This window comes from Rattus rattus, chromosome 5 (genome assembly GCF_011064425.1).
Source record: "Rattus rattus isolate New Zealand chromosome 5, Rrattus_CSIRO_v1, whole genome shotgun sequence".
NCBI classification, from domain to species: domain Eukaryota; kingdom Metazoa; phylum Chordata; class Mammalia; order Rodentia; family Muridae; genus Rattus; species Rattus rattus.
Window position 1 is genome coordinate 111,029,933 of NC_046158.1, and position 23,314 is coordinate 111,053,246.

Sequence of the window (23,314 nt, forward strand, 5' to 3'; positions counted from 1 at the left end):
GTGTAAGAATAGTCTGTGCTTTACACGGCGAATTTACACTGTTCACAAAGCCTACTGGAGGCGGTCATCTCTAGAAAAGTTGGACAGAAAGAGCCAAAGAGCAGCATGCATTTTCCCTATAAAAACACCTTCAGTTAGGGATCTCAAGTCCACAGAACTGAGGTCCACACCAACAGAAGGCCAGCCATGCAGGAGCTTCCTCAAACTATTTACAACTCCAGTGGCTCACTGGCTTCAGAATTACAGGGAGCTTATTTGGGATAAATGTTTAAAAATTCAGTAAGACATATTTCTTATGTAGAAAAAGAGCAGAGGAGAGAGGGAGAGAAGCCAAAGTGTCTGTCCTGGCCATCCTGGTGGGAGAAGCCTGGCCTTGCTAAGAAAGGGCTCTCCTTTGGAGCCATCTGAGGGCCCAGAGAGCCTCCTTAGCCAGCGGGCTGAGGCCAGCAGCTGTAATGGAACCACACTACACTTGTAGTGTACTTGAACAGTACCCTGGCCCCTGGGTTGCACAGGGACAGTGGAGGTTCAGGGTTAAGCTCCTGCTGGGTCTTACTGATGACTAGGAGGGCAAACAGAAGAGGAATGGCTCCTGACCAGGCCTTTCCAAGTGTTTCTAATGGCTTCAACTTGGAAGATGTGACAGCAAGTGTGAACTGGCACATGTGCAGGGGGTTCTGCTGCTGCTGTTTTCAAAGTCTTCAGGTTCCAAGATGGCCTTATTAAAAAGAACAGAACCCGAAAGCCTTGCAGGGTTGCCTCACCAAATACTGGCAGCCAGTTGTGCTTCAGCTGATGGAACAACTGGCTTCACTCGACTTGGGGTGCCAAGAGGACATGTGGCAACAGCAGGCTGTGAAGTCCGCACAGTAGCTGATGGGTCCACAGGTGGGGTGGCATCGAAGCCGCATTCACAGTTCTGGTCTCTGACACCTGTGCTTATCTTCCCTTTTGCTTGACATGGAGGTGCCTGGGAGACACAGGAGATGCTCAGGAAACTTCTGAAACCAACCCTGCAGGCTCATCCACTCCTTTTGGCATTGGGTGATATCAGGGTGCTTTGGTTGTCACAAAATCCAGATGCCTAGGGTCTTAGCTTGCCTGGCTCAGGAGTTCTTCATGAGGCAAAGGAAGTGACAGTGGGTGTCCCAGGTAGAGAGCAGCCAAAATAGAGTCTGCTTGTGTTCCTCCTGGGTCCATACTGATGTGTCCAGCAACAGTCTGATCCTTGCAGCAAGCTATACAATATTCTCTGCCCCAGGGAGGGGCTCCTGAGGGGGACCTCGGTCCTGTTTACTGTGTAACTGCGCCAGCTGCAGCACCGGCATGTTGCACAGGGGACACACTTTCCGGACTTCCAGCCACTTAACAAGGCACCTGCAGAACAAGACAGCCAAATGGGACACATGAAGTCCAGGCTTAGAGCAGCCCCTGCCTGGGCTCTCTGCTGAGACCCTCAGTTACACAGAGCCACTGTGGGGTCTGATGTGGGTGCTCAGCCCTAGAATCCATGTCACCTCTGACAAGCCAGAGCCTTCTACCTCCTACTGGGTGACGTGAAGTACCACACTCAGTACTCTGTACTTCCGGTCACACATGACTGCCTAGGAAGTACGCTGATGAAGGAAAGCAGGAGAACCCGAAGTTTTTAATAAAGGAAACCAAAATCTACAGGAGGGGACATGACCATGACAGAAAGGGAGGCGGCCCACAGCACCATGCATACCTACGCTATTTACTCTGACTTACAACAAATGGTCTGATTAAAAAAGCGTCTGTCACGAGACAGGAAGCCCAGCTAAAGAGCTGTTTGTAGAGGTGTAGGATGGGCTGGATCTCTGCCCAAGCCTGCAGTGATGTTCACTTTCCACTTCTCTGGTCCCTTCTAATGTCACGTACACATGCATGTGCCCCACCCCGTGGAGTGCTGTCAGTTTTCTGCACTACAGACCAATTGTGAGGCCATCGAGCTGGGCTGGCAGTGCCCCACAGCCCATAGTAAGTTGGGTTAAACTAAATAATTCCATATCAATACTCACTTTCTGTGGAAGGCATGCTTACATGGACAGATCCCCAGTTCATCTCGAGGCTTGAAGTCTTCTAGACACACAGCACAGAGCTGAAAGGCAAAGTCACAGGTGAGGCCAGTGTTTGCAACAAACACAGCGTGGGTTCCTGAAGCTCAGGAAAGCAATAAGGACTCGGGCTCCCTAAGGGTGCTAGTGAGAGGCCCAAACATTACATGGAATTCTTAAATCAGCTATGTTGAGCCATGCCTACCAGCACTTGGGAGGCTGAAGCTGGAAGACTGTGAATTCAAGGACGACCTGTGCTTACAAGTGAGATCTCACAAAGAACCACTCCTGAGATCTCGTGTAAGGGTTAATCCTCACTGTCAATCAGGAAGCACACAGCTGCTGCGGCTGACAAGGTGTTCTGGGTAACTGATGAGGAGGACACACCTTACGTGTAAGCTAGGTGTTCAAACTGAATAAGGAGAGGAGGAAAGGGCAGCCTGGCAGCGGCAGTGTTCACGTCTCTGTTCCCTATGGAGGGCAGTGTGAGCAGCTCATCCACCCAGGGCTCAGCTAAGCCTGGCTCGCTGCCAGCTCTTCTTCACCATGATGGACAGAAACCCAACATGGGAGCCATGACATGTAAGTTGCTTTCCAGTGTTTTATCACAGTGGCAAGAGGACTAACGTTAATACATCATACGGTATTGTCACAATGCTGCTAGAGGTGCAGGGAGAGGGGAGGGGAGAGGCCCATCTTTTTCAGCTTCTGAAAATGAAGGTATTCAAACACACCACTTGTGTTAGGAAATGGCTCAAGGAACAATTCAAATACTTAAAAGCAACTTACCTCATGTAAATTAAGTTCTTTTACTTTTTCTTTTAATATAACCTGTAAGATGAAAAAAATGTTTTTACACCAATGTAAATGTACAGTGAATCAGGCTTGTAGATCACTATATAGATTAGGCTAGCTTTACACTCATGGAGATCTGTCTGACTTGGAGTGCTACAATTAACATTCTTTTAAATATTCTGAAAAACACCCTTTTTGTTGTTCTTTTTTTTTTTTTTTTTTTTTTTTTTTTTTGTTTTTTGTGGTTGGGGCCCGACCCCCGGGCCTTGCCCCCCCTTGGCAAGCCCCCTACCCCCGGGCTCACTCCCCACCCCCCTTGTTGTTTTTTTAGTCCTATGTTTCTTTTTTTTTCCCTTGTTGTCCTGGTCCCCCCCTGTAGACCACGCTGGCCTCAAACTCAAAGAAATGCTGGGATTAAAGGCATGTGCCACCACCAGCTGAGCACCTGTTTAAATATAGGGTCTCGTAGCTCAGGCTGAGCTTAAACTCACTGTGTGGCTAACAATGACTTAACCTCAGATCCTCCTGTCATGACCTCGAGTGGCTGAGATTACAGGTGTGCCTATGCCCAGTGTAGGTGCTACTGAGGATTGGACTCAGGTCCTTGTGCAAGCACTCCTCTGCGTTTCACCTCCAGCTATAACGTGTGGATCTTTTTAAGAGTAGAGCAAATCTTGGGGAAAACATAAATTTGGTAGAAGCAATAACCTCATATTCAGTAAAGCAGTACTGGCTGATGAGAATTAGTAATTCATAGAAGATTATAATGTAAAGTGAATTTTAATTTAGGAAGTTTGATTATTATATGCCAGTGTCCTTAGAAAAATTTTATCTAAATCTGTCTTGGGCGTGTGGTGACAAACATGGGCTGAAGTGAATGTAACACTGCAGGGATTCTATCAAAAAATAAAAACTGCAGAATACACATCATTAAAAAATACTATTTGGAGGCTGGAGAGATCTCAGGTTTAAGAGCACTGACTTCCTTTCCAAAGGACCCAGGTTAGTTCTCAGCACCCACATGGCAGCTCACACCCTCTGTAACTCCAGTCTCAGAGGATCTGACTCTCTTGTGCCTTCTTTTGGCCTAAGGATGACACCAGGCAAACATGCAGGGAAAACACCTGCACATGTAAAATTTTTTAAGTATTTTATTTTACAAGCATGGGCCCTTTGCATGTGTATTTGTGCACCATGCGCATGCCTGCTATCTATGGAGACAGAAGACTGGAACTAGTGTCATGTGGTTATTAATTACACAGACCCTCTGCCAAAGCAGGAAGTGCTCTCAACCCACACATCATCTTTCTAGTCCCAACACAGAATTATCATTTTGTTTGTCTGTGGAGGAGGGATTGAGACAGGGTTTCTATACTGCTCTGACTGTCCTGGAATTCACTGTGGAGACCAGGCTGGCCTCACACTCTTAGAGATCTGCCTGCCTCTGCCTCCTAAGTGCTGGGATTAAAGGTGTGCATAGGTCACTACCATCTGGCTATCTGTGCTTATCGTAAAGGAGACAATCAGACAAGTTTAATTTGGTGAAAATGTCTAAATTTTAGATACTTAGCATTCAAATAGAAAATGATTTAAGGCAAATTTCATTTTCATAAATCATAAAGGAAGCTACCATTCAGTCATGAATGATGTGCTAAAAATCTTACTCATTTTAGAATAAGTTTACCTTTAACCTTACCTCATTAGTTCTCAGTGAATTTCACCTATTAAATGACCACCAAGGCCAGTTTCACCCTATGTTAACCTACATGCAAGCATCTGGTAAGATTTCAAGATTATGACAAAACCAAGACAGAAGGACTCATTTAGAAAACTACAGGGGTTGGGGATTTAGCTCAGTGGTAGAGCGCTTGCCTAGCAAGTGCAAGGCCCTGGGTTCGGTCCCCAGCTCCGGAAAAAAAAAAAATAAAGAAAGAAAGAAAACTGCAGACACTCACATACCTGTGCTAGACCCACATAGCAGTACTGTAGAGGTCACAGTAGTCATGAACAGGCGTACAAGAGTTCACTTCAAACAGAAGGATACACAACTCTAAAATACGACCTCAGTGCCAGCAAAGTTAAAGAAGCTACCCCTCTTCCCTACTCAAAAACAGCTAACTAAGGACACAAAAATTTTATGTTTGGGGCCAAAATTAAGGGAAATCTAGGACCACTGTTTGATTATGTTAGTAGTAAAATATTAATAGATGATAAATGGAAGACTAAATACTTGTATTAGCACGGAAACACAGGCCTGTATGGAAGGCCATGACAGGGGCCTTCATGTTCAGACCAGCCTGGACTACAAAATAGGTCCCAGGTCAACCTTGGACATACAGTAAGACCCTGTTTTAAAACAACAAAACATGCTAACACCAACAAAGCAAGCTGGGGTGATCAAAAGTACATGGGTGAAAGGCTGCTTACCCAAGGGCAAGAGAGCGAACACAGTAATACAGCTGGCCCCTTTGAGCAGTTGCTATTGTTCATGAAGGAGACCCATGCTGTGGGAAGTGCATGCACTCTATTAAATCAGTGGTAACTTGAAGGGTGACAGAGGACAACATTCTTCTTCAACAAATACTGGCTGAAATTCAGTCGTTTTATCCTATCATCTAAATTTTCTATAGCTTCAAGTAATAATACAAGATCACGTTAGAAAATCGAATTGCTCTATTCTGTGGTATTAACTAACAAAGGAAAAGCTAAGATGAACTCATATTAAGAGTTTAAACATGGGGCTGGAGAGATAGCTCAGGGTTAAGAGCACTGACTGCTCTTCCAGAGGTCCTGAGTTCAATTCCCAGCAACCACATGGTGGCTCACAACCATCTGTAAAGAGATCCGATGCCCTCTTCTGGTGTGTCTGAGGACAGCTACAGTGTCTTAAAAAAAAAAAAGAGTTTAAACACAATCACAGTTTAAACTATGAATGGACTCACAGACTCAAAGTTTACTGAAAAGCACAGTAAAAGCTACTTGTGATTAAATTTCTTACCTGTTTGTAGGCATAAAATTCTTTGTGTGCTTGATGTCTCAGCCTAAAAGACACAAATGAGCGGTGAAATATAGAGATTTGGGCGAGAGTACCCACTGAACCATGGGATATCACCCACTGTAAGTTCTAGAGAAATCTCATTGAAACAGGAATCTCAATACAGCAGACAGTGTAACAAAGATAAAGATTTTCATGTTCAGCAAAGTCTTAGTTCAATAATTTGTCTCATTCTTCTTAATTAAAAAATTTAATATATAAATTCAATAAAGTGCAAAGTAAGTACATAGTTTAGAAATGAAAAACATGCGTCTGTAAGAATAATTATCATCTATATCAAAATATAGGTTCTTCCGAGGATCCCTGAAGTTCTGAAACGTTCTTTCCCAATCATCGCCCACCTAGAGCTGGTTCTGTGGATGAATATACATTAGCTGTGTCTGCTTCTAGACTCACATCCATGGGCTGCTTGGTGCAGCCTCCTTTGTGTTTACTTTCTCCAATCCACAGTCCCTAATAGAATCTTTTTGCATCCAGTGACAGGAATGTCTGCTTAGCCAAAGATTAAGATAATTCTCCTGAGCCAATGTCTGGAGACAAACGTGTTATCTCAGCACTTGGGAGACAGTAGTAAAGGGATCAAAAATTTAAGGTCATTCTTGGCTACAGAGAATTTGAGGCTAGCCTGGGCTACATAAGACAGTCTCAAGACAATGCCCCGTATTCTGAAAAATCATGTACTATTTTATCGACTTCATTTAGGTCTGAGACCCGCCTGAGCCTACACTTTATGTGTGTTGTAAGGTAAGGTCTTAGATCCTTTTTATCCCTGTACTGTTTCCTACTGGCCTCATAACGTTTACCTAGACATTGAATCCTGTCCCAGTGCTCTATCTTCCTGCCTTTGCATATAAGGGCATCCCTCAAAACCTCTGAATCCTGGGTCTGGTGTTGCTTAGGCAATGGGAGGGAGAGGCAGGAAAAGGGCAGGTGACCAAGTGACTGCAGAGCAGTCTTGCCAGTCAAGGAAAGCTAGGGTTTGCTGGTCACTAACTACCAGAAACTAGGAAGAGGCTGGAGTGGGCAAGCCCTCAGAGACAGACACTGTGATTGTCTGGACTCATCTGCTTCACACTTGAGAGGGCGGAACCTAACGCCCTGTGTTATTTTTTAATGTTTAATTCTAAGGGCTAGAGAGATGAGAGGGCCAGCGTTCCGTTCCCAGCACCCACATCAGATAGCTCACACGTGATTATAATTTCAGTCCCAACACTATCCAGCCTCCACTGGTACTTACACACATGTGGTGCACAGACTCATGCAGATACATACACATAAAAAAACACAACTTTTAATCTAAACTAAACACATAAAAGGTAAAGAATCCGCACATACTTTTGATTTGAGACAATGTCACTATGTAGACCAGACCAGCTTGGAACTTAAGAACTTCCTGCCTTAAGACCCTGAACCACCATGCCCAGCTCACACAAACTTTTCCATGTTTCTCCAATGCTTACAGTTATAGAAATATAGTAAAGTTACCACATAACTAGAAAGTGGCCTAACCCTGACAGGACATCGCTGACTATCACCCATTTGAATCCACAAGATTTTCTACTCATGCCCTTTCCTGAGCATTAGTCCAACTTAGGACCCCATTTTACACCTAGTTATGTCTCCTTTAGCCTCTGTTGTCATGGCAGTTCCTTAACTGTGCAATCCTTTGACACTCACCTTTCATTGGTTAGTTAGGTTAGTTCAGGTATTGTCGATCATAAAGTGCTTGTTGTACCATTTCTGACTCACATCTTGGGGGGATAAGTTAAAATCATATCCCTATCTTACTCTTTGCTCAAGTTTCTTTCCACTAACATAAACATCCACCTTTCTCTTGATAGTTAATCGGGATTCACACACAACATGAAAACAGCCATTATGGCAGCCCACAACTTTAATCCCAACACTCAGGAGGCAGAGGCAGGTCAATTTGGAGCTGGAGGCCAGCCTGAGCTTCAAAACAAAACAAACTCCGGGCTAATCGAGGCTACAAATGAAGATCATGTTTGAAAAAAAAAAAAAACAAATCCCCAAGTTTACACAATTTACATAGTCTGCTCTGTGGGCTAAAATTTAATATGATCGTTATTTGTTGCTCAGGCATATTGGGACTACAGTTTAGTGACGGAAGGCTTGTCTAGCATACAAGGTGGAGGGGACTCGGCTTATGATTCCCTTTACCGATCCCTGATTAGAATGCTAAGCTTCCATGCAGCAGTGGTTTCAAACCCTTCCTACTCTCAAGTTTTATCACATCCTCTACCCTCTTCTTTGAGACAGGTTCTTGCTGTGTAGTTCAGGGTGGCTTTGAACTCGGGATTTACTTGCTTTGTCCTGAGTATTATTCTGGTTCTCCTCATTCTTCTTGTGAGGCAGACAGTCTTCCTCTATGGGAAATGACAGCCAGGAGGCTCCTACCTGTAACCAACATTGCACTCAGAGGCCTAAAGCGAGGAACAAGGGTTATGGCTAGTCTGAGCTGCAGAGGGAGACCCTGCCTCAAAACAAAACACATAACCTTTGCTTTTAATTTCCTATTTTTTTAACAAAAAACAAAACACAACAACAACAACAAAACCTCTTTGAAGACCATGTAACAATGTTTTTAATTGTTTTAAATGTAGTCTCACAATGTAGGTCTGGCTCACTATGTAGACTAGGGTGGCCTCTGAGAGCCGTCTGCCTCTGTCTCCCCAGTGCTAGGATTAAAGTCTGTGCCACTACACTGGGCTTCACGTAACATTTTAAATTGTGGTTTGATATAGGGCCTCACTATGTACTTTAGTTGGCCTTAAACTCTTGACCATGTTGACTCTACCTCACTAAGATAACAAGTGTCTGCTACTACACCTGGCTTGCATAAAAATTTTAAAGTCAGTTTTGGCTTTGAAAATAGGCTCCATTTAATAATACAAAGGGTAAAAGTGTTTAGATAATAACAAGTCAGCAGGCATGAAACATTATTAGCAAAAGTTATCACCCCAGCCCACATGAGCTGACCTCTTCAGCCCATGTCTCTATACATACTGAATGTTTACAGTGTGGACTGTTTAGTGTATTATGCAGATAAGTAATCACATCAATACACAACTATTTCCGCCTCAGAGAGGTGCTTAAAGTCTGGGAAGATCAGAGGCAAGTGGCATTTTAAGGCATGGCTCCTGACTTAAAACACTGTCTTCTGACCTGTGATGATGTCAGGTGACAGTGGTGCAAAATGCCTTCTACCAGAGCAATTTCCAGCAGACTGAACCAGACTCCGGAGGCAGAAGCAGGTCAGTCTCCATGAGTTCCTGGCTTGCCTGTTCTATCTATGCAGTGAGTACCAGGCCAGTCAGGGACGCATAGACTGAGGCTCTGTCTCAAAACAAAACAATACAAAACACAACTTAAAACCAGAAAGTAGATTAGATCTTAAAGACAAGGGTTTAAGTGTATCAGAATGGGGTGCTAATACTGTTGAAAACTACTGAAGACCAATTCTACTACAGAGTAAAACACCTCAACAGCAGACAGGACTGACAATTACACAAAAGTGGGTTACTAAACACCAGCTCACAATTAAATACTGGGCTACTATGGCTTTAGAAAACTGGCCTATTCTTAATGTTTTTTGCCCTTATTTGTAGAAATGACTGTTTCAAGTATTCTGAAATATTTGGAAATATTAAAAATTGATTACCTAATCAAGTAGCAACAGAAGAGTAAACTAAGGATGAAGACAAACACAGCAGTGCCGAAAACCACGATATATATGTTGAGAGGCAGGTTCTGGAATCCAATATTAGGCATCCTGAAGTTATAATGTGGGAAATCTGAGCTCATGGATGAACTGTGGGGAAAGAAAGAATGGAAAAGAATTAGGTGTGGACAGGTATTGCAGTGCATGTCTGTAATCCTAGCCCTTGGGTAAATGAGGCAGGAGAATTGCTAGGAGTTTGAGGTTAGCCAAAGTTACATAGCAAGACTGTAAAAAACAAACAAACCAAAACCAACCCCCCTTTGGAACTAAGATAGCATTATATATTTATACACGAGAGGCAAAAGTTTTTTAATGCCTGACCTGAACTAAAATAAGGTAGAGTATTAATACTCTTATCTTCTTTCTTGCATTCATTTGTCATAGCAAATATTTACCAATTTTATTAGATTCAAAATATAGAGCAATTTATATTCATAAGGCACTACGTGAAATGATGTCAGTAATTAATCAACATGGAAGCTTTTAAGTGCATAAAGAAAAAATGTATTAAAACTTCGCAGATTATCTAACTTAATTCACCCATTAATATAGAGATATTCACCTCTTAACTTACCAGTACTTATAGTGGTAAACATAAAAATAACTCACATGGACTGGCAACATAGCAAGACTGACAAGCTGTCCCATGCCTGGAACCATATAAGGGCGAGAAAAGAGACTCCCTCCCTCCTATGGCACTAACAACCTCAGAAGGAGAGGACTAAGTAATTACACAGCATCACTCGATGGCTACCGTTTAGTTATTTCTCAAAAAGTTTAATAACAGACTTGGGCCTGGTAATGCACAGTTTTAATTCCTGTGTTTGGAGGCAGAAGTAGGTAAATTTCTGTGAGTTCAAGGCCAGCTTGTCTACACAAGAAGTTCTAGGCTATCCAGGGAAATATACAACCAACATTTGAGAATCTACAAAAACAAAACAATACAAAACAAAATGAAAAACGCTATTGGATTATCATGTGATCCAACAATTCTACTCCTAGCAATATCACAAAGATCTGAGAACAAAAGTTCAAACAAATCCTGCATATAAACACTTTAGCAGCACAATTCATTGTTGCTCAGAGGTGGAAAGGCCTAGATGCCTAATGAGATGAACAAGTAAACAACTGTGTTTGTCACCTACAATGGAGTTCGAGTCAGCCATAAAAAGTGGACTGAATTCCCTGGGAACCCACTGGCCAGGGAAGCTCTCAATCTGGTTCTTACCCCCAGTACTGTAGCAGCAGACTACCTGCTGTGCCCCTCCCTCTCTGCCCCATTCCTAGGACACTAAGCAGATCCTAGGCCAACACCTTGCTTTCTTCCCTTTTTTGGATCCCTTCAAACCACCCAACCCTATGCTCACTCCTAAGATCAAGAAATACATTTACCTGAAACCCCCAATGTGCACACTTGGCAGGATCCCAGAAGAATCCCCTTGTAGGCAACAAAGGGCACCACACACTCCCAAGGTGCAGAAAGGGCAACAGAAAACAAGGAACAAAACACTACCCAAAGACAAGACTGATGTTAGAGCTTAGAATTATGATCATCGCAAACCCAGACACCTAGACACAGCATAAAAACAGTAATAAGGACAGTGTCTCCAATACAGTCCAGCATCCCACTACAGTAGGTCCTAAGGCTTGCCACCGTAGCTGAAGGTCAGGATAAGAACTTTAAAGTAGTCTTTATAAATCTGATGGAGGACCTTAAGAAGGAAATGAATAAATCCTAAAGAACTCTAGGAAAACAGACAAAAGTGAGAGGAAATGAGTGAAACAACCCAAACCCATAAGTGGAAATGGCATCGATAAAGAAAGCTCAAACATGTGAGGAACAGCTGGAAATGAAAAATTTAGGAGCTTGAATGGGTACCTCAGAGGCAAGCCTTTCTTGCCAAGAGAATAAGAGATGGAAGAGAGAAAGAATCTCAGGCACTGAAGGTATGATATTTGAAATGGATACCTTGGTTAAAGAAAATGTTAAATAAAAAAAAAAAAAATCCTGGCACAAACAGCCAGGAAATCTGGGACACTATGAAAAGACCAGATCTAAGACGAATAGGAATAGAGGAAGAAACCCAGGTCCATGGAAAATAGACCAGACCAAAAAGAAATTCCCCTAGACACAACAATCAAAATACTAAGCATACAGAACAAAATACTAAGCATACAGAACAAAGAAAGAATACTTAAAAACTGCAAAGGAAAGAGACCAAGTAACATATAAAGACAGACCTAGAACAACATCTAATGTCTTAACAGAGACTTTAATGTTCTATAGATTGAGACCAGAGACACTGTCCCAGACTACTATACCCAGCAAAACTGTCAATCGAAACAGATGGTGGTCTGGGTGGGTAAAGCACGCCGAGATGACCCCAGACACCCATAGGTTCCAAGTGTCACTAAGATGAGCAAGCATTGGTGGAGACATGGAGACAGAAGTAGGATGGTGTATGTACAATGAAGAGGGGCTGAACCAGAGACCCGAGGGCGGTAAGGAACAGCCTGGCATGAGTAGCCAACAATGTCACCTGAAGCCATGGTGAGGTCCTGCCCATGCTGCTGTGGACCAAAGGCCATGTGAACATTTCTGAGGGCTGTATGAAGCTGGTCCACCCCTTGCCTCAGCATTGTGGGAGAGGAAGCACTACTCTGCATCAGCTGCAGCACTTTAGAATGCGCTCACGCCTCACCCGGGCAGCACAGTAGGGCTGTTTCTGCCCCTTGCCTGGGCAGTGCTTGAGAGCTAACCCTGGTGGAGTAGCTGCAGGTGAGCCAGCCTCGGGGTTGAGGGTGGACATGAATATAGGAGAGCTGGAGGGAGGTCTGTTTATATTAGTGGAAAGAAGCTAGAGCAAAGAGTAAGATAGGGATATGATTTTATCTCCCCAAGATGTAACTCAGCTACCACCCGGACTCAGGGCTTGGAGTTGGCCTACACCCCAACATGTACCCCAACTATGAACTGCTGGACCATTTGAAGGTGCTGGTGCTGCAGAACTAAAGCTGAGGGATCTCCATGACACAAGACAAAAAATAGGGTAACTCCTGGAGAAGTCCCAGTGAGGATCCAGTATTGATAGTGTAGAAGAAGCCAGAGGCCCCAAACCAGACCAAGGACTCTTGCAATGAACATTTGCATGAAAAGCTGTTTTAGCAAAAGGTACTGTGTGACACACTGCACTTTCTACACCAATATTTTGTTTGTTTTCTGTTTGGGGGAGGTTGCCAGGGTGGAGAGGGAGGATGTGGAGGGATGGGGAGATGAGTGGGATCGGGGTGCATGATGAGAAATTCACAAAGAATCAATCAAAAGTTTAAAAAAATAGAAAAAAGAATTTTATGATAAAACCAAATTTAAGCAGTATCTATCTACAAATCCAGCCTTACGGAGGTATTAGAAGGAAAACTTCATGGGCTGGAGAGATGGTTCAGTGGTTAAGAGTGGATCTGATGCCCTCTTTTGGTGTGTGTGAAGACAGCTACAGTATACTCATATAGAATAAATAAATCTTAAAAAAAAGAAAAAAAAGAAAACTCCAACCTAAAGAGGTTGGCCACACCCAAGAAAACACAAGGAATAAAAACCCTAACCAGCAAGGCAAAGGCAGAGGCAACCACGACAACAAAATGGCAGAAATCAACAAACTGTTCACTAACACCTGTCAGCATGAAGCGTCAACTCCCCCATTTAGAAAAACAAAACAAAAACAAAACCACAAGCTTATGATTTGACTAGAAAACAGGCTCCAGCTTTGTGCTGCATCCCAGATAGTCATCACCTCAGAGTAAAAGGATGGAAAAAGATGTTCCAAGCAAATGGACCTAAGAAGCAAGCTGGTGGCCATTCTAATGTCGTCAAACCAAGTAATCAGAAGAGACCGGGAAAGACACTACATACATAAAGGGAAAACCCACCAAGAGACCACTGCAATTCTTTTATGCACCATATATAAGGGTACCCATGTTCATATACTACAGCTTAAATCACACATTGATCCCCATACAGTGACAGTGGGTGACTTCAATACTCTACTCTCATCAATTAACAGGTTATCCAGACACAAACTAAACAGAGAAATGCTGGATCCAAATGATGTCATGAGCCAATGAACCTAGCAAAAACACATAGAACATTCCATCCAGACAGAATATACTTCCTTCCAAAAAGTATATGAACACTCCAGTAAAAAAGAATACACTTGTTTCTTTGCAGCTCTGGAACTTTCTCCAAAGCTGACTGCACACTTGGCTATAAAGCAAGTCTCATCAGATATAAGAAAACTAAAATAATACCCTGCATCCTGTATGACCTCCATGGAGTCAAGCTGGATATCAACAACAGAACAAAAGAAAGCTTACAGACCCATGGAAGCTGAACAACACAGTACACACTACTGAATGAAAAATGGATCAACACAGAAATTTGAAGGAAATTAAAGACCAACGATTGAATGAAAAGTATAGGACATATACAAACTTATGGGGCACAAATACAGGACATATACAAACTTAAGGGACACAAATACAGGACATATACAAACCTATGGGACACAAATACAGGACATACACAAACCTATGGGGCACAATGAAGGTGGTTCTACCAGGCGAGTTCAAGAACTAAATTCAAAACCAACCAAAAAAAAAAAAAAATGGAGATCCCAGTAGTAAAATCTCTAAAACTAGAAGAAATCATACTCAAAAGGAGTAGATGACAAGAAACAACCAAACTCAGGACCGAAATCAATAAAATAGAAACGGTAAAAAAAACTAATACAAAGAATCAATGAAACTAAGAGTGGATTCTTTGAGAACATCAGTAAGACTGACAAACCCTTAGCCAAATTAACTATAAGACAGAGAGATGATACAAAATAGTAAAATTAGACATGAGATGGGGGACAAAACAGACACCAAGGACATTTAAGAATCCTTAAGAGCGGGCTGGAGAGATGGCTCAGTGGTTAAGAGCACTGACTGCTCTTTCAGAGGTCCTGAGTTCAATTCCCAGCAACCACATGGTGGCTCACAACCATCTGTAAAGAGATCCGATGCCCTCTTCTGGTGTGTCTGAAGACAGCTACAGTGTACTAATATATAATAAATGAATAAATTAAAAAAATCCTTAAGGACACATTCAAAATCTTGTACTCCCATCATATTGGAAAATCTAAAAGAAATGGATAATTATAACCCCTATTTATTACTTCTATTTAGAAGCAGTAATTAAAAGTCTACCAAAACAAAACAACCCCAAAACCACAACCAAGAAAAATAAAACAAAAAAAGCAACCGAACACCCAGGGGCAGATGGTTTTAGTGCAGAATTCTACCAGATTTTCAAAGAATGCCAATACTTCTCAAACTATTCCACCAAATAGAAACAGAAGAAACTTTGTCCAATTTGTTTTTTATGAGGCCAGTTATTCTGATACCAAAACTACATAAATATCCAACATATAAAACTACAGACCAATTTTCTTTTGAACATAGATGCAAAAAAAAAATCAGTAAAATACTTGGAATATAAGTACATAGCAAAAAGGTCATTAACCATGATCAGGTTGGCTTTATTTCAGAGATGGTACAGCACATGCAACTGATAAATATGATCCACCAGATAAATGAACTGAAAGAGAAAACTACATGATTATTTCAGTAAATGCAGAAAAGGCCTTTGGCAAAATCCAACATCACTCCATAGTAAAAGTTCTCAAGAGACAAAGAATATACCTTAACATGAAAAAGGCAATTTAAATTGGCAAAGCTAATAGCCAATGTCAAATTAAAATAGAAACTCCACTGGGAAATTTCTGCAGCTGATACAAACTTTCAGCAAAGAAGTTGGATACAAAATCAACTCAAAACAATCAGTAGCCTTCCTGTATACAAGTGACAAACGGCCTGAGAGAGAAATCAGGAAAACGGCACCTTTCACAATGGCCTCAAATAATTAATATATCTTGGGATAACTCTAACCAAGCATGTGAAAGACTTGTGTGATAAAAACTAAGACACTGATGAAAGAAACTGAAGAAGACAGCAGAAGACCCCCCCCCACCATGCTCACAGATTGGTAGGATTAACACGGGAAAAATGGTCATCCTACAAAAAGCAATCTACAGATTCAATTCAATCTCCATCAAAATTGCATTTGCAGGTCTTGAAAGGATAAATTTTGGCCTCATATGGAAAGACAACATACACATGCACACACAAACAGTACAGCTAAAACAATCCTGAATAATAAAAGAACTGCTGGAGGTATTAACCATCCCTGACCTCGAATTGTACTAGAACTATAGTAATAAAACAACGTTGTAGAGGAGTTTTAATCCAATAACATGGCAACTCTGGCTAGAATATAGTAACACCCTTAGTACCTTTAATCCCAAACAACAATGTCTAATTGAAGGAGAAAGTGAACGAATCATCAAAAAGACTTAACAAGTAGGGTATGCCCAATTCTTACCAGGACAGGAAAGAGTCTACTTAAGAGCAATGCCAGGGAGTCGGAAGTCAATTGTGAATCAGTACAGTGAGTATATTACAGTAGGAGTGAGTTCATTTGTAAGTTCATACAGTTCAATGAAGGACCCCAAAGGCAGCTGAATCCAGAAAAAGGAGCTAAAAGATTAGAATAAATTGACAGTTTGAGGCCAAGCAGAGCAATAAAGTGAGAAGCTGAGAGAAACCAGTATGAATCAGTCAGCTTGGAGAGGTGTTTGGGCCGGAATATCTGAGTTGAAACAGCTAGCCAGAGTTTAGAAAGAATTAAAAAGAATGAGCTTATTCAGTAGTAAGCCTCTGAAATGACAAATACATCAGGAGAATAAAAGTTATATTTATTAGCATGGTATTGGTACAAAAATACATATATTGATCAATGGAATGGAACTGAAGACCCAGATATAAATCCTTATACCCAAAGACACTTGTGTTTTTTTGTTTTTGTTTTTGTTTTTGTTTTTTTTGATAAAGTCAAAGACACACACACAGGGAAAAGGCAGAAACTTCAACAAATGGTGTTGGTCAAACTGGATGGCTGGATGTAGAAGAATCCAAATAGATCCATAGTTATCATCACCATGGACAAAATTCAACTCCAAATGGATCAAAGACCTCAACATAAAACCAGATACACTGAACCTGATTGAAGAGAAAGTGGGGAGTAATCTTGACTGCACTGGCACAGGAAAAGACTTTCTGAATAGAACACCAACAGCACATGCACTAACAGAATGGGAAAAGATTTGTACTAATTATACATCCAACAAAGGGTTAATACCAAAATATATAAGGAACTCAAGGGGGAAAAAAAGCCAAACCAACATAGACATCAAGAAAACAAAAAAACTAATTTAAAAGTAAGATCTAAATAGAATATTCTCAAAAGAGGAAACTCAAATGGCTGAGAAACACTTAATGTTCATCCTTAGTCACCAGGGAAAGAAAGGCAAATCAAAACTCCTTTGAGATATCATCTTAACCTGTCAGAATGGCTAAGATCAATAAAACAAATGACAGCTCATGCTGGCACGGATATGGAATAAAAGAAATACTCATCTATTGCTGGTGGGTCTGAAAACTTGAACAGGCACAATGGGATTCAGTGTGGTGGTTCCTCAGGAGGAGGGAAATCAACCTACCCCCAGATCCACATCTGGGGCATATACCCAAAGGATGCTCCATCCTAACAAAGACACTTGCTCAATGTTCATTCCAATAACCAGAAATCAAAAACCTCGATGTGTCTCAACAGATATCCTATAGTCTTTCCTTTATACTATCAATTTTAAAAGAACAAAAAATGCTGGAAATGAACTGGATAATTAAACTTTAGAAGACTAAATCATGTAAGCCAGAAATAAAGGAAAAGCCAAAAATAGATTAAGAAAAAAAGAAAAACCAAGTAGGTTTGAGTCAACTAACCAAACCAAACAAAAAATTTTGCTATTCTGAGATCTTTAAAAACTAATGAGAATTTGAATATTAATTTATAATTTAGATTAATATATTTTATAGGCATATAAATAGCCAAAGTGGCTCAAGAAGACATGACTTTTTAAAAAGCTATTGTCGCTGAGGACCTTGAGCATGCTAAGCAAGCACTCCACAAAAGCTGTATTCTTGCATGGCTGCTTGGAGCTGCATGGCCATTCTGTAGGCTGCTGTACTGTTGTATAACTGGGTGGGTGGCGGTAGCATTTTTACAGTCTACAGAATGCCTGCGCCTCTGAATGTATGCCAGTAAGTTCCCACTAGTCAGTTTTCACCACTTCCTGTCATTTATTGTGTTTCTGTTGTTATTTTCTCTAAAGAGATAATATTTCTGCCTGTATTCAAATGAAAGATAGGGAAGAAAAAGAAAGAAAAAAGGAAGGAAGGAAGGAAGGAAGGAAGGAAGGAAGGAAGGAAAAAGAGAGGGAGGGAGGGCGGGCATTGTGACTTTATCTTCTGTGCAACAAGCAGGTCTACCTTAGGTCCTTGTCTGGCTGGTCCCTTCTGCCACTAAATCTGTCATCCATCTTTTTTTTTCCATTGGTTATTTTATTTATTTACATTTCAGATGTTATCCCCTTTCCCAGTTTCCCCTCCAAAAACTTCCTATACCCGCCCTGCTTCTATAAGGGTGCTCTCCCACCTGCCCACCCACTCCTGCCTCAGGGCCCTAGTGTCCCCTTACACTGGGGCATTGAGCCTCCACAGGATGAAAGGCCTCCCCTCCCAGTGATGCCAGATAAGGCCATCCTCTGCTACATATGCAGCTGAAGCCATGGGTCCCTCCATGTGTACTCTTTGGTTGGTAGTTCAGTCCCTGGGAGCTTTGATTGGCTGATATTGTTCTTCCTATGGGGTTGCAACCCCTTCAGCTCCTTCAGTCCTTGCCCTAACTCGTCCACTGGGGTCCCCCGCACTCAGTCCAATGTTTAGTTGTGGGCATCTGCATTTGTATTGGTCAGGCTCTGGCAGAGCCCCTCAGGGTACAGCTATGCTGTGCTCCTGTCAGTAAGCACTTCTTGGCTTCAGCAACAGTGTCTGGGTTTGGTGTCTGCAGATAGGATGGCTCCCTAGGTGGGCAGTCTCTGGATGACCTTTCCTTCAGTCTCCGCGTCATTATTTTTTCTATCTTTCCAGACTGATTAAAGAAATGTTCACTTATATTCTCTTTTCTCATTTTTATGGTTTTATTCCTTAAATTTAAATGTTTAATCCACCTTGAACATGATATTAGAAAACACTATGATGATTATGATGCCTAGTGTTTCGTATTAATTTAAGCACATTAGTATTTCATTCAGGGTGAAGCAGTAGTTCCTTTTTAATATCTCAAGATTATTCTTACATAACCTTTTCCAGGTATGTTTATTTTTAAAGACTTATTTTTAATATGTGTAGGTGTATGTGTCTGCATGTGTGCATGTGCACATCAATGCGAATGAGTGCCTGAGGAGGCCAGCGGCACTGGACAGCCTGAAGGCAGAATTGAAGACCCACCTGAAGTAGGTACTGGGAACTGAACCTGAGTCCTCTGGAGGAGTAGCAAGTCTCTTAATCTCCAAGCCATTTGTGAAGTCCTCAGATTTTAAAGTGTTCTCTTAGGCTGAAGAGAATATCAGATGCACAGTTTACATAAGAACAGGTCTTGTTAAAGTCTGAACGCTCATTTCCTTCCAAATTTCTGTTACAGTTTAAATTTAGTTATTATTAAGTTATTATTAACAAGCAAGACTTTGAGAGGCACAAAGGGAGACCTACCACTTAGATTTCAAAGATCTCCCTTTGCACTCCTTCTACAATCTTCTGTGCTACTTCCTTGCTGGAGACAGATATCCATTCTATCAGGGAATAAGATCTCAGCTAAAAAATCTTTTATGCCTCAAGTGCAAACAGCTAAGCAAGACAACTGCTGGTGTTTATAAACATTTCTCTGGTGAACTGTATCTATACTGTTTGAGTTGATCTGAGGTCATTCTTATCATTTATTCTCTCTGCTGAAGAAGCTGGCTGACCATCTTGGTCATCAAGGCCTGCAACCCCAGCACTGTAGAGTCTGGGGCAGGGCACTGTGAGACCCAAGTTGGCCCAGGCAATGGAGTGAGACTAGATATCAAAAACAAAAAGGAAGAAAAGAACCAGGGAACATGGTTTACTGTAGAATGCTGGGCCAGGCACTAGGGTTAGTCTCCAGTATTTAAAATCAACCACCCAACAAATGATGGATATTTGGGTGTTCTGTCATCAAGTGCCAAATCTGGAAAGAAAAGGAGTCTTTATACAAAATTCAATAGGCTGGCAAAAAAAAAAAAAAAAAAAAAAAAAAAAAAAAAAAAAAAAAAAAAAAAAAAAAAAAAAAAAAAAAAAAAAAAAAAAAAAAAAAAAAAAAAAAAAAAAAAAAAAAAAAAAAAAAAAAAAAAAAAAAAAAAAAAAAAAAAAAAAAAAAAAAAAAAAAAAAAAAAAAAAAAAAAAAAAAAAAAAAAAAAAAAAAAAAAAAAAAAAAAAAAAAAAAAAAAAAAAAAAAAAGAGACTTCTCTGCAGCAACTGGTTTGACTTCCCCCTTTGAATTCCTAGCCCATCCCCACTATTAGAGAACTGGAAAACAAACCCCTACAGTGACTGCAATGCCATATCCTAGTCACCTGTCTCATCTCTATTTCAATGTGGACCTTCCCATTACTTCCTTTATAAACACCTCACTATTTTGACTCTACCTATTTTTATTAAAGAATGTCACGGGGGGGTGGGGGAGTAGGGAGTGGAGAGATGGCTCAGTGGTTAAGAGCACTGACTACAGCACTGATTGCTCTTCTAGAGGTCCTGGGTTCAAATCCCAGCAACCACATGGTGGCTCACAACCATCTGTAATGAGATCTGATGCCCTTTTCTGGTGTGTCTGAAGACAGCTACAACAGTGTACTTATATAGAATAAATAAATCTTTTTTTTTTTTTTTGGTTCTTTTTTTCGGAGCTGGGGGACCGAACCCAGGGCCTTGTGCTTCCTAGGCAAGCACTCTACCACTGAGCTAAATCCCCAACCCTAAATAAATCTTTGTTTAAAAAGAAGAATATTACAGGGGGCTGGCAAGATGGTTCAGTGGGTAAGGTTGCTTGCTACCAAGCCTAATGACCTAAGTTTCATCCTTGGAACCCACATGGTAGAAAAGAGAAAACAGACTCTTATAAGTTGTCCTCTGACTTCCATATACACACAAATAAATAAGTAAATGTAAAATAACAGTGACAATGTAAAACAGAATGCTACAAAGTTTTATTTGTTTGTACTTTGCTTTTAAAGACACTTAAATTCTAAACAGAGCTAGTTCTGGTGGCCCAAGGCTTTGTCCTGGTACTCAGTAGTCAGAGACAGGTGGTCCTCTGAGTTCAGGCAGCCTGGGCTATACTGTGAGAGCCTGCTTTTTTTTTTTTTTTTTTAAATTGGGGTTGGAAAGAGGGTTCAGCTGTTAAGAACACTGACTGCTCTTCCAAAGGACCTGGGTTCAATTCCCAGTACCCACATGGCACTCACAACTGTCTGTAATTTCAGTTCCAGGGGGCCTGACACCCTCACAGAGACATACATGCAGGAAAAACATCAATGCAATAAAAATAAATCATTAAAAAAAACCCAAGCAGCTGCTTTAATAGTCGTGGGCGTCCCTGCTCTGTAAATGGTGGTGTGGATCCCTCTGCGGATTCTCGCTGCTGCCACTGATCCATCTGGGTGTGTGTACAGTTCTCTCCTTGGCTGGTCCTGCCCAAGTAATCAAGCCTGAGCTGCTGTCTTTAATTTGTGTGCCATAATTGCAAGCCTGGATATTTGTATTCTAATGGTTCTTTTACTCTGCCATATTCCACGGGCTAATTATTTTGTTGCTGTTTTGTTTTTCAAGACAGGGTTTCTCTGTGTGGCTCTGGCTGTCCCAGCACTTGCTCTGTCAACCAGGCTGGCTTTGAACTCAGAGATCCACCTGGCTCGGTCTCCTGAGTGCTGGGATTAAAGGTAAGTGTCACCAAGGTCCAGGTGAAGTGTCAGTTGTTCTATGTTTCAGTTCATAAAGACACTTGCCCATCTTTTTACATAATTCAGTCTTTATTTAAAAAAGTTTAAGAATCTCATGAGACCTTTATGAAACGTCACTGTGGTGACGAGGAATCAAACTTGTAATCTATTTTCTGATCTGTTTCAGGCACACAGTACATACACTATAGTATTAGAAAGAATCTATCAGTTGTTAATTATTGGATTCTATTTAATTCATGGTTTTACAATTAGCTTGGTGAAAGTTCTTTTTTGTTTGCTTAGTTTATTCTTTGAGACAGGATGCCCCTACATAATCCCTGGCCTTAAACTCACAATCTTCCTACCTCAGCTTCCCAAGCACTGAGGTGTACACTTTTACACAGGGCTCTAAGTGCAGTATTTCTAAAACTCTATCCATCCATGCATCCATCCATCAATTTTGAGACAGGTTCTTCTTATGTAGACCTGGCTAGTCTGAACTCCTATATGTAGATGAGGCTAATCTCAAATCACAGAGGTCTGTTTTCCTCTGCCTACTGAGTACTTAGATTAAACACATGTGCTACCACATCTAAGGACAGAATTTTTAATTGTTAAACTGTTTAAAATAACAACAACAATAACACTAACACGCTACAATGCTCAGAGCACAGAACACGAATTGTAAAGGAGGGAAAGACATGTTGAGCTTCACAGTCAGTTACTCAAGGGCACTGAAAGTAAGCAGGCAGAAGAGAGTGGCCAGCCCTCTTCTCAATCTACAATAAACTCTAGATATATAATCTGCTTAATCTTAGACAAGGCTCTTTTGTTCCCAAGAAGACAGTATGTCTTTCTCAACAAAGGAAATCAAAATAACGACTATGTCAGTAATAACTACTCTTATTTACCTGTGGATATCAATCTTTTAACATCTCTCAAATTCAATGGGACCAGTACTTATCTTTTTAAAGCTGGATATTAGTCTACATTGATGTGCATCAGCTCCTAGCTCTTATACAGGTGCAGGGCACAAAAATAACTGTATTTTTAAAAAATTCTGTAAGACTGTTATATTATAATACAAAAGGTACTTTTAGTTGGTTTAATATAATCTACATACTTACTAGAATATAAAGACAGATCATGTAAAGAAAATCTTTAGTATGAATTTGTTTGGCTCGATCTGGTGTGGGTAACAACTGTTACCCACAGCTCTCTTCCCCACCTACCAGCTCTCATTCCTCCTGCCTGCTGAGCGCTGGACAGTGTTGGGGGTGAGAATATATACGATTCATACACAGCTGAGACCTGTTTTTTGTTTGTTTGTTTGTTTGTTTTTTCGGAGCTGGGGACCGAACCCAGGGCCTTGCGCTTGCTAGGCAAGCGCTCTACCACTGAGCTAAATCCCCAACCCCAGTTATTTATACTGAACAGTTATGAGTCTCTGCATTAGCCACTACCCACTCCTTAAAAACCCTTCTCTGACCAAAGTTGAAAGCACCACAAACCTATGGGTGTAAACATAAATATTTAGAAGGAAGTCTAACAGTATGACTAATAAAACTATGGGTTCTCCCCAGGGCCTATTTCTCATCATTTGTCTTAGGATTTCTATTTCTAGAATAAAATACCA

At 41.2% G+C, this 23,314-nt stretch overlaps 1 protein-coding gene across 3 annotated transcripts in view; it reads right to left on the reverse strand.

Annotated features, from left to right (window-relative positions):
• Positions 1-1,106: 1,106 nt before the first annotated feature.
• The window catches only part of Rnf24 (ring finger protein 24), a 46,055-nt gene continuing 23,847 nt past the window's right edge, over positions 1,107-23,314 (reverse strand). Inside the window, exons 1-6 of one of the 3 annotated variants that reach the window (XM_032904249.1) lie at positions 16,149-16,508; positions 9,608-9,757; positions 5,869-5,911; positions 2,865-2,906; positions 2,040-2,119; positions 1,107-1,377 (exon numbers count right to left, since the gene is read on the reverse strand). In XM_032904249.1, coding sequence (XP_032760140.1) covers positions 1,239-1,377; positions 2,040-2,119; positions 2,865-2,906; positions 5,869-5,911; positions 9,608-9,750 — 447 coding nt within the window. In that variant the 5' untranslated portion in view covers positions 9,751-9,757; positions 16,149-16,508 and the 3' untranslated portion in view covers positions 1,107-1,238. Of the gene's footprint in view, positions 1,378-2,039; positions 2,120-2,864; positions 2,907-5,868; positions 5,912-9,607; positions 10,349-16,148; positions 16,509-23,314 lie in introns of those variants that run through there. The other 2 variants (XM_032904250.1, XM_032904247.1) reach the window with 2 other exon arrangements.